The sequence below is a fragment of the Epinephelus moara genome, chromosome 14 (assembly GCF_006386435.1).
Source record: "Epinephelus moara isolate mb chromosome 14, YSFRI_EMoa_1.0, whole genome shotgun sequence".
Taxonomy (NCBI): Eukaryota; Metazoa; Chordata; class Actinopteri; order Perciformes; family Serranidae; genus Epinephelus; species Epinephelus moara.
In genome coordinates, this window is record NC_065519.1 from 5,397,082 (window position 1) to 5,414,308 (window position 17,227).

The 17,227-nt window shown below is 39.3% G+C and overlaps 1 protein-coding gene across 18 annotated transcripts in view; it reads left to right on the forward strand.

Moving 5' to 3' along the window:
- The window catches only part of mark3a (MAP/microtubule affinity-regulating kinase 3a), an 85,330-nt gene that overhangs the window by 37,246 nt on the left and 30,857 nt on the right, over positions 1-17,227 (forward strand). For 11 of the 18 annotated variants that reach the window (XM_050062736.1, XM_050062735.1, XM_050062740.1 and 8 more), the window contains exons 6-10: positions 132-202; positions 1,512-1,568; positions 5,276-5,512; positions 7,346-7,486; positions 11,535-11,634. In XM_050062736.1, coding sequence (XP_049918693.1) covers positions 132-202; positions 1,512-1,568; positions 5,276-5,512; positions 7,346-7,486; positions 11,535-11,634 — 606 coding nt within the window. The remainder of the gene's footprint in view (positions 1-131; positions 203-1,511; positions 1,569-5,275; positions 5,513-7,345; positions 7,487-11,534; positions 11,635-17,227) is intronic. The other 7 variants (XM_050062737.1, XM_050062742.1, XM_050062741.1 and 4 more) reach the window with 1 other exon arrangement.

Below are 17,227 nucleotides of genomic sequence, written 5' to 3' on the forward strand. Positions count from 1 at the left end.
ATCTGCTTATTCTTGTAAGCTGTGACTCACTTTTTGTTTCTCTCTGTCTTTATATTTATTCACTGACTTCTCATTCACTGCTCCTTCTGTATTTTGCTCTCTTTGTCTTTTTCTCTGTCTCCGTTCTGCAGGAGAGGTCTTTGACTACCTGGTTGCACATGGACGAATGAAGGAAAAAGAGGCCAGGGCTAAATTTAGACAGGTACCCAGCTTTCTCCCCCTGCAGTGTTCTGGTTTCACACCTCTGCTCCCGGCTCTACTTCAGACAGGTCGCTGTCCTCTGTGCTGCTTCTGGGACAGAAGCGTCTCTGTTGTCTTAAAGACTGATGAGAAATGTCCAAACCTGCTTCTGTCCCCATCACTCAGCTCTCAATGACTGTCACACACGGTGCAAAGTCATCGACTGCTGTGACGATAAGAAACTGTCCCAAACACTAAACAGTTTGTGTTGAAAGAAAAGGTTAGAACTTGTAGAGATGCCAAATTTGCAATCAAAACATTTCTTAATATATTTCTGATGCTGTCAGTTATTGAAGCAACAGAAAATGTCGGTTCGTCCTTCACCTTCTCAAAATGATCCCACACTTTGGATTTCCTGCCCGACATGTTATTAACTAGCCTGTGGAATAACCGCAGGTACCAGCCCTGGAAATTAACCTGACTCCTGTCTGACTGCTGAGCGTGGACACTTCCTGTGTCTGTCCTTTCAAATTAAAGTCACACATGGTCCAGTCACATAGGTTTAGATTTATTCTGACAAGGCGCAGCTCCTAATAGAGTTTCACATTTGTTATTTCTTTTTCTGCAACTAAGAGACCAATGAAATCTTGCCGACTAATGACCTTTCTGGTCGACTATTAGAGGGCAGCCCTAATTGCAGCCCCCAGGACTGTGTGACCTGTAGTATTACACCATATTTATCACCACAAGTAATTACAGGTGTCACCAAATCAACCATGTGTACAAAACTGGTGCCTTTAAAGCACTTTATGTTTTTAAAGATGATCTGGTCTAATATTTTGGTCTGTTCTTTCTGAGGCTGTATATGTGCATAACACATGTGGATGATTCTGCTGCAGAAACATGTGCTCCAGATCTGTTCAGGCTAGCAAAACCATTTCTACACGGAGCTGAAGGGTGAATGTTTTGTTCTGCAGTTGATCAATTTAAATTGGAGCTAAAGATGCAAAACAAAGTGAAACCAAATCAAAGTTAAAGGTTTAAATGTCTAAGGTGAGTGTAGCCCCATGTGCCCTGATGTTGATGATACATCACAGCCTGTCTGTAGCATTAGCGCACGCTGCTACCTGGACTGTGAGACAGATAAATGTGCTGCGCAGAGGAAACCTGTTTCTCTCACCCTCCTGGCGTCTTCAGCCCCACCTGCGCTACGTTTTATCTTTCCTGTCACAGTCGACCACATCTCCTCCTCCACCACATCCTTTATCACAGTCTGAGAGCAGAACACACAGAACTTTGACTAAACTCTCGTTGTCTCTTCCCTCGTGCAGATCGTATCGGCAGTGCAGTACTGCCACCAGAAGCACATTGTTCACAGAGACCTCAAGGTGAGTTCAGAGAAGCCGCACTGGCTGGTAGCTGAAAATTATCATTTTTTTTTTTTTTTATGCACTGACAGAAGCTTGAAATCACCAGAATTCAGAGCAGCTGCATCAGTTGTTCAGAAGTGTGCAGCAATTATCAAATGCAACATCACTGTGTTCTCTGGAGTTTGAGCCTTTTGAGAAATGAAGGCAGTTAACTAATGAAGATGAAGGTTGAAAAATTAAAACAACAAACCTCAAATATTACCTCAGATTAGAGTCTGAACAATACTTTTTATTTATTATTAGTTAAAAAAAGAGTTAAAATGTATTTTATTGTACATACATGCATGTTTTTGGCAAGAACTCCTCAGATTTAGTCATTAAAGTATTTTAGCAAAAACATGAACTGAAACAGGAAACTTTCAACTTGGTATCAAAATATCCAAAAATATGAGTAACAGTAAATATGAAATAAATAAGAAACATAAATGAAAACACAAGCACAACAAAAAAATTGTTTAACTGAAACTAAGTAAAAATACTCCTGTTGTGTAATTGGTTAGTCGATCGACCTGCAACTCTTCAGATAAGTTGTTAATATTTAGGAAACATTCACTGGTTTTCTTTGTCTTCTATGATATAAAACTAAATATCAAAAACAAGGGACAAAACAAGCAAAATAAAAATGTCAGCTCAGGCCTTTCGGACGTCCTTGGACCGAACAATCGAGAAAATAACACAGGTTAATTGTGTGTTCTACCATTGCAGTGGTTCATAAAAATACATTCAAAGAAAGCGTCATACTGAACACGCTCCTGTTCATGACAGAATAAATCCAAACCAAAAACCAAGTAAATCTTTTTCTACTCTTACAAAATAATCTGTTTTACATCACGATATAAGGAATTGCATAGAACAAAATGAATTTTGTTTTAATGAATCATTTATTTGTCACATGGAATTATGCGTGCACAGTTCAACTCCAGTGAAATGTGAATTCATCAGCTCCTTCAGCTTCTGCTCTGTAAATGTTTTTTGTGTCTTCGTACATTGTTTGCTGCTGCTTTATAATCATGAATGTGTCCGGATGGTTCTGGTAATCTGTGGTTTGTCATTGTGGAATTATTTAACTGTCTACACATCCTGAACCCAACCAGACAGCTGTATGGTCACTTGCATAACTGAGAGTCTGGTTCGACCATGTCAACTTAAATGTCAGGTTTCTAGATTTATTCTTTGGCTAGTACTTGTTGCCTTTGTTGGTTGCATTGGTTAAGGTTAGGCAAGAGGAGTGGGAAAGGTTAGGGTGAGGGTAATAATGTCAGTGTTAGCGAATCAGAGGTGGAGTAAGGCAGAGTAGGGTGGTTATGCCTTCGCCATCCTTGGAAACGAGTGAATTCCCAGTTGGAATTAACAGCTCATGAAGGTTGCATTGAGTTACCTTGTGATGCGTTCAAGCTCTGTACAATAAAAATGAGTGTTGGACAAAGATAAATTACAACTTTGTATAAATGTGTTCAAATCCAGTTTTGTAAAATTTAGTTTTTGGTGGGAAACTAAAATATATACAGTTGGTTGAAGGAGACTTTTGTAGATAATTTCACAGCGATATGAAATAAAAATTACTGAGGGAATTATGATCGCATATATAGTAAAAAGGCTTTTAAAGCTGTTTTATTTAAAAATATAAATGTTTTTATAATGTGAGAGAAGGTTATATTAAAGATTGCTTCATACAGTTGTATGCTTGAATTTGTGCTGATTCAAAGATAGTGTAATGAAGGGAAGTTTAGATATCAGCATTGGCCAAATTGTTATTTTTAACATCTGTATCAGCCCAGAATTTTGGTGTCATCTGTGAGTATTTGGCTGCTTCATGTTGGATAATGTCTGCATGTGTTTCATTTCCTCTCCCAGCTGCCGAAAACCTCATTTTCAAGATGGTAACTTGCATCATAGAGCTTAAATTAGTACACATTTACAGTGGTATTCTTGTTTATCAGTAGTTCTGTGAAGAGTTTAAATGTGCAAAGAGTCTCCACCTTTTAAGGCTAATTACGGCTGACTCATATTAGATAGAAAGGTCACAGTGAGGAGGGCTGACGTCAGTGTTGCGTGTTTTATGACGCTCATCTTAACTCCCATATTCCCACTAACGACGAAGCACTGCATGTGCTGCTAATGAGTCTCTTTCTCTGCCCCTTTCTGACTTTATGCTGTGCAACCATCTTTTTTTGAAACATATTATTGGGCCACACAAAGGCGTCCCCTCTGAGCCGCTCACATGCTCTGCACCACATCACCTGTCGTAGTGTAAATGGACCGCCTCCGTTTTTGTGACGCCAGTTTACTTCACCGAGTATAATATTGATGCTTCTGTATTTTTATCTGGCCATCGGTGGGAGTCGCTCGACTGAGAGGAGCGCCGTGTATCTGCTGAATGTCGAAACTGTTTCTTGTGCAGAGCTTCATGAATGATCCATGAAGAGGGAGATGAGTCTCTTCTGCTGTTTTATGTATACTGTGTGTGTGTGTGTGTGTGTGTGTGTGTGTGTGTGTGTGTGTGTGTAATGAGGGCAGGCGAACATACGTCACAGGTGTGGTTGTGGAAGCTTATATGAGGAACATGGTTAAATTTTAACCACAGTCCCTCAGGCATGTGGGTCACTTGTGAGACTCTCGTGGATTCAGTGTTGCCATGGTCAGTTACGTTACAGTGAGTGTTGTTTACCTCTTATGGTCCAGTCCTTGGGCTCAGTGCAAGATTTCTTCTTCCTCTTCTTCTGCTCTCTTTGCTCCAGCTTCCTAATTAGTCTCTGGCCTCCAGCTGCATGTGAGCAGATGTTCGAGTTGAAATCCTCGCCTACGTTTGAACACTTTCATTCACAAAGGAGACGTTAACGGTTTTATCAGATCAGACGCCAACATATCAAACAGAACGCTCAAATTAATGAATATGGAAAAGTGCAAATTAGAGAAGAAATAAATAATCAATTAGTCAAGCAGCAGAGAAAGGTATCAGCAACTGTTCTCCTAATTGTTTACGTCATTATAAAACAGACACAGATTTTAAGATCCAGATTTTCAGATGTGGAGTTTTGCTGCTTCTCTTTGTTCTGTGTTATTGTAAATGTAATATCTTAATGTTTTAACTGTTAGTCGGGAAAATGGCAATTTGAAGAGTGGAGCTGCAACAACTAGTTGATTGACAGAAAATTTAATTGGCATGTTTTGAAAGTTTAGTTGCACATATGTATAGAAAATACAGGAAAAAGAAATTAAAAGTTAAAACATTGTGCAGGAGAGGTGAGAAGCCAAAAATGGCTTACGGAGATACCTCCCCTATTTAATAACAATAATCATACATTAAAAGAAAAAGAAATAAAATTAAAGAAAAAGACCAAGATGGCAAAGAAGTTAATTGATTTCATGTAGCTACTTTTTCAGGCGAGATATTGTTTGAAAGCTATTTATCATATTAAGACTTTGATTTACGTCTTGAAATATCTGAATAATTAATAACTTCTGTCACTAATCCCTCCTGTCAGATTCACAGCTAATGCTGCTAATCTTCAGATTAAATCCAGACACTGACTGTGAATCTGAATTATTAACACCTAAAAGTAGCTTAAAGTCCTTTTAAATGTCCGTCAGTTAAAAAAACAGACTGAATAAGCTCAGATACAGTATACTAAGAATGATCATAACCTTCCTGTGTCTGTACTCAGGCGGAGAACCTGCTGCTCGACGCAGACATGAACATCAAGATCGCAGATTTCGGCTTCAGCAATGAGTTCACCATGGGCAACAAGCTGGACACGTTCTGCGGTTCACCGCCGTACGCAGCACCGGAGCTGTTCCAGGGGAAGAAGTACGACGGGCCGGAGGTGGACGTCTGGAGTCTGGGGGTCATACTGTACACGCTGGTCAGCGGCTCGCTGCCATTTGATGGACAGAACCTCAAGGTAGGACAGTGTGGATGCACTACAGTTGATATTTATGTTTAGCCTAAGGTTATTTAAAAATCAGAAACGAGTTTACTGCAAAGTAGATTTTTACAAAGAAGGAATTTGTCTCTGTGTTTTGGTGCAAAATGGTAAAAATAAATAAAGTCAGAGACAATGAAACCCAAGTGCTGTGAAAGTCAGGTCAGAAATATAAAATAGAAGTTTACAATTACAAATGATTGAGAGGGTTGAATGTGCAAAATATTGACTAAAGAATGTGCAAATGTTCACAGTATCAGAGAAGAGAACATGTAAAAAATAATAACCAAGAGATTTGAATATAAGTGTTATGTTTTATTACCTCTTATCCAGCTGCAATATCTTATTTTAAGGTATTTTCAGAAAGTGTCACAGATGTCTGCTTGAGCAGAGACAAGACCAACATTAAGATCCAGTAATGTACTGTATTCCTCCTTGTCTTTACTGGAACGTATGTGAAGTCAGACTCTCAGGCGACAGTAGAGTCAGTGGAAATAATAGATTCAAGTGTTGCTTTTGTGCTGGGCAAACATTTGACCTTTTCCAGGTGGACAGGTGGGATGAGAAATACATTTGATGGTATCAAGAGCTGCTGGAAAACAGAGTTTAGATTTTCCTGCCAAGGTTTGTGAAAGGGAACGCAACGTAACCGAATCATGGAGACATGTACAGAGAACTGAGGTCGTAATAGAGTGATGTCACCTGTAATGGAAACACTCTACGTTTGAATTTTCATTGTATCATTTGAAAAAAAATAAATCTAAAATTAGAATGCATAAATAATAATAAAACAATCAGACATTTCTGCTCTGTATCGAAGCCTCAATTTAATTAAATACTTAAAGAACTGAGCAAAGATATTTTTTTATTTTTGAAAGTAAAATCACTTTTACTCACATTTTATCAGTCTGTGCCCCCTCTCTATATTTGGAGGTTTTTGCGGGTCCATGAACGCAGCACAGGCGGAAGTCTTCGCAAGTCTTGGGGTGGATAATTGATCAGTCAAACCAATCAAAGCTGATCAGATTGATGGGTTAGAGGAGCAGCTGCTGCAGAGGTGAATGAACTTTTAGACCCGGCCAGCACAATGAATGTTTAAGTTTCACTTTCACTGCGCTCTGTACTCCAAGTGTTGGGCAATAAATAACCGAACAGAATGAATGAAGAAGATGAATAAATATATTCCAACAGGGCTCCTAATAAAGGGTCCAGTTTAAAAAATAAAAAATCATTATGCGGCAGCAGATTTTATTGTTGTGGGCTGCTACAAATAAGTGAATGTGTGGGAAAACCTGGATAGTAAAACACATTTCAGCTGGTTGCTGAGAAAGTAAACCTTTATTTCTTTGTGTCCAGATTGTCAAATGTCCCATTAATTCTGCAGTGCTCGCCACCTTCTACAGTTACGGTTTACTGGCTAAAATATCATTATATTTGTCTCAGTTATTTAGCTGTGAAATGATTTGTAAAAGATGATAGAGCCACTTATTGCACCACTGTTGCACGTCTGTCTGTCCTGGAAGAGGGATCCCTCCTCAGATGCTCTCCCTGAGGTTTCAACCATTTTTTTTGTGATTAAAGGTTTTTTGGGGGAGTTTTTCCTTCACTGTGAGGGTCCAAGGAAAGAGGGATATGATTTGTGATATTGGGCTTTATAGATAAGATCGAATTGAACTTAAAATGATTCCTGCCAGTCTTTATCTCTTTGCTACGATCAAATGTCGACATTAACAAATGCTACTATCTGCATGGTGTCCTCACTGACATCCATGTGTTTTCCTAACTCCCTGGTTGTCGCTGTCTTCCCCGCAGGAGCTGCGTGAGCGTGTCCTCAGAGGGAAGTACCGCATCCCTTTCTACATGTCCACAGACTGCGAGAACCTCCTCAAGCGCTTCCTGGTGCTCAACCCGGCCAAGCGGGGTACTCTCGAGGTGAGGGAGGACGCAGAAAATGTAAATATACCTCTCAGTTCTTATCTCACACTCCACCCAGCACGTCTGCACCATCGGAGAATGCCATCTATCCTCCACCTCTCCAGCAACCCCCCTTCCCTCCTGCATCATCTCCTCTGACGCCCACGGTGTCCTGTTCTCTGTGTGCGTCCCGGCCCACACTCTCCTCCCTCTTTCTGATGTTGTAACCATGAATAATGCATCGCCATTCTCGTGTTTGTACCAAAATTGTCTTTCTTTTTCACTTCTCTGCCTTTTATCTGTGACTCGAGGGTACTTCAGTAAAACCAGCTGAGTCGAGGGTAAGCCGCTGTTAATAGGAAGCACCGTTGAGTTCAGGTGATGAACCTCTTTTAAAGGAGGTTTATTCATGATGGAGACCAGAGTAGGCTGAATCTCATGTTTACGGTTTGTGTCCTCACAAATTTAAAAATCACTGAAGGGTGTATGGTTACAGCTGGGGATACCAAGGTGAGGAAATTCCCCTCTTACGCCGGACAGTTTACAAGAAAACATACATTAGGAGCACTTAATCTTTAACGTCTGATCTTTAGATCTTCCTCTTAGTTAAAACATAAAGGAGACAGTAACAGTTGGTGTAGAGAACTTGATGAGTTTTTTTTTTTTTTGTCTTTTGGGCTGCAGCTTGGCAGCAGCTCACTCCTCCTCTTCATCTCCCTCTTGTCCCTTTGGGGTGTGCTCTCCACCTCTTCCTCTATCATCCCCGTGGTCTCTTCAACCTTCAAGTCGTAGTTACCTCGGTAACGTGGGTCTAGGGCTGACCCAAAAAATTTGAAGCTTCGAAGCTTTGTTCGATGGCACGGGAGTTGATTGTGGAAAAAAAAATAAAAATTGAATATTCTGCTTTTTTTTTCTCCCGTTTTTTTGGGGGGACCTTGAACGCAACACCATCTCCGACAAGGACATAGAAAGCTGACGTGCAATGAATGGAGACCCTCTTGACTTGAGTCATTAGTTTACTGTCCTCACTTCTCTTTGTCTTCTTGTTCACTGAGGTGAACTGCAGAGTGATTTCACTCACCGATGGGCTACGCTGTCGATTCAGCAGACTGAATTAGCCAAAAAAAAGCCATCAAGGGCCGACTAGTTCCAACAGTGCGGGACACACCGCAAAAAAGTTCTGTGCTGCAACTTCAGTCGTCCGTCACCTGACCAATTATTGATAACACGCTTAGTATTTTACATACTGTAGTTTTTTATTTAATGAACGTGGTGCTGCTGCGTGACAATAAACTTAATGGGTTTCATGTCTATTTAATAAAAAGCTAAATGACAGAGAGGGCGGTGGGCAAGTAATGTAATCTGTGTGTGAAATCGGTGTTTCCCCAAACACTAATGACCACGGAAAGCCCACTTAGAGGACATGTCATATGACTGCAACACCCCTGGTGTGATTCAGCTGTGGGACCTTTGTTGCATGTCGTACCTCCTTGTTTTACCCCTTATGTTTTTGTATTAAAAATGTGGCGAGAAAGCAGTAATTGTAGCTGTTAAATGAATGTAGTACAGAAAAAATACAATAAAATGTGGTATAGTAGAAGCACATGTTAGTAAAGTTAACTCTTGTTGTAGTTTAAAATAAAGTCAAGTCAACATACATCGGCAGCAGAGATCAAGACAAGCCAAAGTCTAGCTGGAGTCTGAGATGTCAGAGAGGTCTGATTCTAGTATCATTAAGAGCCATTTCATTTATTTTAAAATTATATTTAACACATTTTGCTTTATGGCCTGAAACTACACAAGTTAATGCTCAAGTTTGGACCTCTGAATAAATTTTATTAAAGGTCATAAATGTGTCACAATGTTCTGACAGGTACAAGTTAAACATCATTATATAATTTTCCACAACTCATAATCTGATAATACGAGAAATATTTAGACATTTGGTTTCTTTCAGAACGTCTGCTGAGATTAAAATAGTTGTGTTTGATGTAAGAGGGAGATCGGCCGGAGAGAGAATCGTTCCACAGATCAATCAGAGCGGCCATCACGTTGTCAGAAAAGTGTTAATGATCTTTTTTTTTTAGCTGTAATCGTGCAGCCCTGCCTGACACCCAGCAGTATATCATTAACATATTAAACATCATGTCTTTTCAAGATTATTTTCGGCACGTGAGCGCTGAACTGGATCAGCTTTAAAGGCGGTGTTGAGTTCTTTAAATGGGCCATTTAATCAAAGAGGTTTGATTTCATTTGCTGTTTATGAGACGGAAACAGTGTTGCTGCGTCTCGTTTAATGTAAGTGAGTTAAACTAAACGTTGGCTCGACTCGGAGGGTCACATGTGTCGAGCTCGGATGCCTCATGATTGCCCTGGATTATGGCAGAAGCTCCGGTTACATCAGAGCACGACCAGCGATAATTAGTTTGGCTCTGCCGTTCATTAAAACCCCCAGAGAGCCATTGATCAGCTGCAAATTAAAAATAAAGGTGCAAACACATGAGGTGCAGGGCAGCACAACATGGACGTTACTGTGACAGGGCAGCATCATATCATGCCTTTTCTTTAAAGTGCAGCAGCCAGTGCTAAAAATACACTTAAACATTGCAATACAAAGACAGAAGCACTTCAAAACGCACTTCAACACCAGAGCAGATATTCATGTACAGTCTCTGACTTTTAAAAATAGACATTTGTGAAACCTGCTCTGTCTTCAGTGGGATTTATATTTGTATGTTGATTACATACAGTGATTTTGGTGTCTTTGCATGGTGCCGCCGTAGCCTCATACATTTAATTTCATGTCAAATGGAGATACCATGATTGGGACCACAGTATCGGTGAGCTTGTGCTGCTTATGTTGTGTCCAATGACTTTCTGATGCCGTTGGAGATTGTAGACAATGAAGACAACATCAGATAAGTTGAAGGAAGACTCATTCATGTGCTTCTTATTTCAGTAAAACACATTTAGCAAGTCAAGGTGAAGTCAAGACGATTGGTCCTTTTCCTCCTTTGCTTTCGCCACTAAACCTCTGATAAGTCTCTCTGCTCAGCAGACCGCCTCTTCATTTAGCCCAGCTCATTTTCAGGTTATTTAATTTGAAGTGTATCGCTGTTGGCTGTTTATAAGCTGCGTTTTATACTTAATTGTCTCTAGGAGCTCGACACAGACTAATGTATTGAGAGGGTAACAAGTAATCACAGCACAGAAAAGTCAATGGTCTCTGCTGGCTTCAGAAACTGTGCAGGACAAAACACACAACACCTTATCGATGTTTTATATTCTATACTTGTACTCTTTCCTACTTTGTTATGCAAAAGTTCTAATTTATCTTAAGATAAGCTGTTACTTTAGATTTTTCCTTAAAATATCTTGCCTTATATAAATCAGCTTTTTAAAATTGAGGGATCCTCATCAGAACTGTTTGTGTATCTTCGGTAAAATGAATATCAGCAAAAATGTTCCTATTGACTTGTTTGTATGCTCAAATATTCCCCCCAAAACAATCCAGTATCAGACAGGCTTTTATTAATCCAGAAAACATTATAGATACCAGCTTTAACCTGCAGTCCTAACAGTTATAGCAGGGCTCCTCCCAAGGGTCAAATCGAATGCTTCGAATCATCAGTCGACTCAGATTTTTTAAGTTGAGCAGCCTTGTTTCTCTGAGAAAATGTGATCTTCTGCCTTCTGCTTGGAAGTAGTGAATGTACAGCTCACAGCAACTTGATACGATACAGTCTCTGGCTTTTGTTTGATATCTGGTGTCAACAAAAAATGTTGTTGCACATTTTCGATTCATCCATAGCGCAGTTAACACACATTGGTTCGGAGGGCTGACTTGGTTTATTTACGTGCACATCACTGTCACCCTGAACGTCCCACCGAACCCTGTCTAGACTCTCAAACTCTACATGGACTTAAAAGGAATGAAAAACCAGATCTGATTTGACTGACATAATTTGGAGTGCGGTACGGACCTTAAATCTGCTGTCATTGTCGTATTTTGTAACTCTAAAAGTATCAGTATCAGTAAAAATCCAGTATCGAATTGGGCTCTAATTGTCTCACTTTCCTTTTGCAGCAAATCATGAAGGATCGATGGATCAATGCAGGATTTGAGGAGGACGAGCTCAAGCCTTACACTGAACCAGAGCTGGACATCACGGATCAGAAGAGAATAGGTAAAACATGTTTTGCTAATATTAATCTGCAATCAGAAAAATGCCTTCTTTCTATCTGTGACAGTGAAAACTCAATCTGAGGCGTTTAAACGTTAGCGGGGTCGCGGCTTCACAACACAGAGCCGCTCTCATTATTATTCAGCGCTGAAGAATCTTTAAAAGAAAAGATGAAACGTGATGATGAATAAATAAACAGGAGTCGTGCTGCTGCATGCAGAGAAGAGAAGCCTCCCCATCGTGCCCTGGATGAGAGCTGTGAGCGGGGGGAGCTCTTATGTAACAGCAGCTGGGGTTGGCTGTCGGTGCACATGTGTCGGCCGCGAACTCCCAGTCACCCAGTCAGTGCAGGAAAAAGACAAGCTGGAGAGGAGATGCTGTTATGTTGCAGAGGAATCCCTCAATCCTGAATAATGCATTTAAAACTTTATATAAACCTTTTCATAGATAAGAAGACTGCATATTTTAGTTTCTCACTAAATGCTTTAAACTGTCGTGACTTCAGGAGGGATGTGAACAATACCTTAAAAAAAAAAAAACAGCACATGCATCTCGTTACGTAAATGTGTCGTCAGTTTTGTTGGTCTCAGACAAGTAAATTTAATGTAAAAGTCACAAAAGCGATTTTACAAAGTCCGACTTAATCAGATTTCTGTAACATTGTCAGCACTGGATTTAATACCGTCAGATTAAAGAGACCTATTATGCTTTTCCTGATTTTCTGTCATATATAAAAATGTTATAATGTTGGATGTTCATATTCAACATGGCCGAAATTTCAAATATTGATGGGCCTTTCCCGAACCGGACCCTGCCCAAGCTTTGGGACACACTTTCCTCTCTGTGACAAAAAAACAAGCTGTCGTTATATTTGGTAACCATGGAGAAAATTAGAATGACTCCCATTTTATGTCCTTTATATGTATTTGTATCTGTTTACCGTAATATAGGTAGCATATATTTTCCTTTTGCCATTAAGAAATAAATTAATCGATAAATAAGCAAATAAGTAAATTAATTAATTGATAAATAGTACATTAAAGATTATAAAACGTATCCCTGAGCTTCACTTGTGGCATTTCTCGTCTTTTACTTTTGTTAACATCTTCTCGTTTTTCACTGATGTTTATAAGCTGCTCATTTTTGCAACAGTTCCAGTCACTCTTCACTATAAAATGAATATGACTACCATGTTATAGAGACTAGAGAGGTGTAGATTTGATCCTAAATACGTAGCATACGTAGCAAATGTAGCATTGAAGATGTTAACATCTGTGGCAGAGCGTCCATGTGAGCAGGAAAACGGAGTGGATCACTGCAGATCACTTTAAATACAAAAATAATAATTTCTGAGACAAGATGGCGTCAGCTCATGATGGATTTCCTTATATGGTCACCTGCTACAGGCACACTACTGCATGTAGCCTACGCTGCTACATGCTAACATCAGGGAAATTTTTAATCTCAGTTGGTGATGTTGTTAATTTCTCCCTGGTTTCAGATCGTATTCCTGCTGGGACGTGTCCAGTTGTGTTTAGATGCTTTTATTGGTTATTCTTCATGGTAGAAAGTGCTGCTATTCTCCATTTCAGTCATTCCTCGTCTGCAATGACGATGCAGAGACATAGGGCAGACCCAGAGAAGTTGACCAATCAGAGGAGAGGTTCCAGTACAGACAGTATGAGGAAATTAAAGTGTTTTTGAACATTAAAGCATGTAAATATGTTTTAGTAGAAACCTAAATGAAGGTATGAACCTGAAAATAAACATGATAGGCCCTCTTTAACGTGAAGGCTGCAGCAGCACAAAGTTCAATACAGGAGCGATAAAACGCATGTCATCTGTCTCTTAAAGAGCACTATAATACATTTAGTTATTATCAGTTATCATCTCATGCACAAAGACAATAAAATCAATTTATTCAGTCTGTAAACTGTGTTAATGAGTCAATTTTAAGCTGCTGAGAGGTAAATTTACAACTTTTTTAAGTAGAAATTTTTAGGGCTGTACTTCATACTTTCAGGCTTTTGCGTGCCTTTTTGTGTCCCGCACAGTTGCAGATAAAAATGAGGCTACACTAATATTATTAGTATTCTACTATTTTTACAATTAGATCCCAGTTGTGGTTGTAATGATTTCCAGAATTCACTACATGATTTTATTTAGTGAAATATTGTGCTTAAATTCATATTTGTTGGCGTTCAGCCTTTGTGGTTGTAAAACTGTTTGCAGGGCGGTTTGGTAGCAGTCTTAACAGCACCATAAATTACATTTATTCATCAGGGAAAGTTGATTTAATAAAAGAAGACTAACTTATGTAATCTGATGAATTGCTTTATTCAAAGAAGGATGATTTTGTTTAAGGATTTTTATTTTTGTTTGTTTGTTTTTAAGGGGGGTTAACGTTATAAAATATGACAACAGACAATTGAAGCTTCATCGAAAACATGAGTAAATGCTTCAAATGCATGACATTCGTTACAGTTCTAGAAAATTCTGTGGTGAATTATCGCTGGCTTTCTTTGACCTCTATGACAGTCTGGTCTGACAAAACAAGACATTTGAAGACGTCACATTTAGTTCTGGGAAAATGCGATTTAACATTTTTTATTATTTGCCACTTATTCCAGACTGAAAGATTAAATCAAGAAAATTATTGTTTAGTTGTGTCTCACGTCAGCCCAGTCTGTAAAGATTGATATTTCCATGTGTGGTTCGGAAAAAATGAGTAATCACATCAGCACTGCCTCCTATTATTTCTCATTTCTTGTGTAATGCCTTGAACATGAGCAAATGGGAATTAAATGAGTCCCATCTTAACATCTTGTCACTCTGTTCGTGCACTGATGGAGAATTTGCTTCATAATTACGTTAAGATTAATGTGAAAATGTATCAGTGGACTTTAATTAAGTCTTTAACTGCGATATAAGGTTTTAAACTCCATCAGTGAAGCAGTCTGAGTGAACAGAAAACCCTTTCTTGATGACATGACTTTAAAGCTCGGCGCCGTTCTCCAGCAGAGAGGCATCAGCTGCTGTCATGTCTGAATGAAGCTGTAACGAACGTTTACGTAACCACTTCAAAAAGCAGTTCCTTTAACAGATGGATGAAGAAAGCAAAGTTATATATTTAATGTCTGAAAGGGTTTAAAACATGCAGTATATCAGTTTGAATACAATTTAAAGCAAGTCAGAATCTGTTAATAAAAATAAGTTATTGCTCTGAAGATAAAGACTTCTGTGCACATTTTGAGGAGAACAAGAGGAGCGGAGATGTTGTGAGGAAGCAGGAGGGTGAACGTGATAAAGAGGCGATGAAGAAAGGTGATTATCGCGTATTCTGCCTGGTAACAGAGGCAGAGATAGTTCCCCTCTTTCTGTCGCCCTGTGCTGCAGCTGGTTTTTACAGGATGTTTCTCTGCAGGTCACAAACAAAGTGCTCATGTGTACAGGAGACAGATGTTTTTTTTTAAATCACAACGTAGGTGTGTTTTTTAATTAGTTTACCTAAATTTATCACATCTGCCGGGATGGATTACTCCACGTTGGTGTGGAAAGATTTTACTCGACCACATTTAGGAGATGTCATTCAGTTAAGAGCAGCAGAGGAGAGCTGTTAACCCACCGGGAATAATGGCATTAGCACGGCTTTCAGAGGAGAGTTTTTTAGTGTGACGTGATGATCAGACGCTGCCTGAGAGGCTTTTCCACCCTGACAGCGAGAAAAGTCTGTCTGACAGGATGAGTCATTTTAATTTGTAGGGTTTTTGGTATTATGAAAACATTAAACATATAGAATATTTGCTCTTTAGCACTTTAGGTCCCCTCATGTCCCCTCAGGTCTCCTAATTTCTAGGACTGACCCAGAATTTTCCTAGTCTACCAATCATCGCCATTTAGGTCCATTAGTCAACTAGTCTCCTGCGTGTTTACGATATTAATGTAATGATTAAATGATATATTTTGGTGGTTTGAGTTGAAGGTGTGAGAAAGAATAGTATCAGTAACATTGTTAACACTGTGCTACATTACAGAGAAATACAAACCGTACTAATGAACCATCATTAATATAGGCCCNTTAACTAGCCTGTGGAATAACCGCAGGTACCAGCCCTGGAAATTAACTTGACTCCTGTCTGACTGCTGAGCGTGGCCACTTCCTGTGTCTGTCCTTTCAGATTAAATTCACACATGGTCCAGTCATATAGGTGATAATTTATTCTGACAAGGCTGTTTGTTTGTTTATTGTTTCTTTTCTGCAACTAAGCGACCAATGAAATCTTGCCGACTAATGACTGTTCTGGTCAACTAATGTTTGGTTGGCTGTTGGGGAGCAGCACTAGAAATCTCACAGCTATCATTTGCTAAAAATACTGAGAATCAAGAGACTATATAGTCATACAAGTCAGGACCAGAGAGTGGAGGTCACATTTTCAAACAACAGAGAAAGTCAAAAACACGAAAATAGCAAAGGCATCTTTCTTTTCGAAATTAATAGTAATTAAATAATGTGTCTTGTCTTCTTTTCCAGTCTTTTGTGAGACAGAGTTATCCAACCTAAATAATAGAGATGTATCGATACCACTTTTTCCTTCCCAATACCGATTCCGATCCCTGAACCGTACTGATCAGATACCAGTGCGTAAAATGGATGGGATATGAATTGTTGTATGTCTCAACTCCTAAAACTCTATGTAAAATATTAAGAAATGAATACATAATAGTGGAATGAATGCCATAAAACTTTTATTATTATTATTATTATTATTATTATTATCCAGTGTTGACACAGATCAAGACACAGGTTAAAGTGCAGCCACACAATTTGGTAAAAAAGACATTTTAAAGGCTACAGTAGAATGCTTTTTAAACGCCGCTCCGTTTCCGTTTAATTTGCCTGTAGCGTGCATATGTGTAATAACGTGAGGCATTACGTGGTATTGGATTGGTCATAGGCTGTACTCGCCGATACCCAATACCGCATTTTAGGCCTTATCGGAGTATTTGGTTTTAAGACAACAAACTTAAAGGGACACTTCCCCCCCAAATTATCATTTGTACGTCAATTACTTACTCATGTTTGGTTGAATTTGTGGAGAAAAGTGTTTCTCGCATGCCTCCACGGTGAACAAAGAATCCAAAAACGGAGAAAACTCTTGATGTATTGAAGTAAAAGGGGTCCACCTTTAACAGTAGGCAACCTATATCAAAACACGCAACTCGAGCAGTATAATCCAAGTCTCATTTATCTAGTCGAATGCTCAGCACTTCCCAAACATGCAGCCTTTACCGACAGGGAACTGAGCTAGAAGTGAAACTTATCTATGCTCTTTTCGAAGCCAGACTCCATTGACAAAAACAGTAATTTTACCTCCCTGAACACAGGAGCTGCTGGTCAACTGCTGCCTCTATCATTAGTTTTGTTTGGTTATTATGTGACTTTGGTTAATCTGCCCTAACCCGTTAAAACACCAAAATCACACTATAAAACAAACGGACTAGCTAATCGAGGCAGCAGTAGACCAGCAGCTCCTGTGTTCAGCGAGGTAAAATGACTGTTTTTGTCAATGGAGTCTGGCTTTCAAGAAAGCATAGA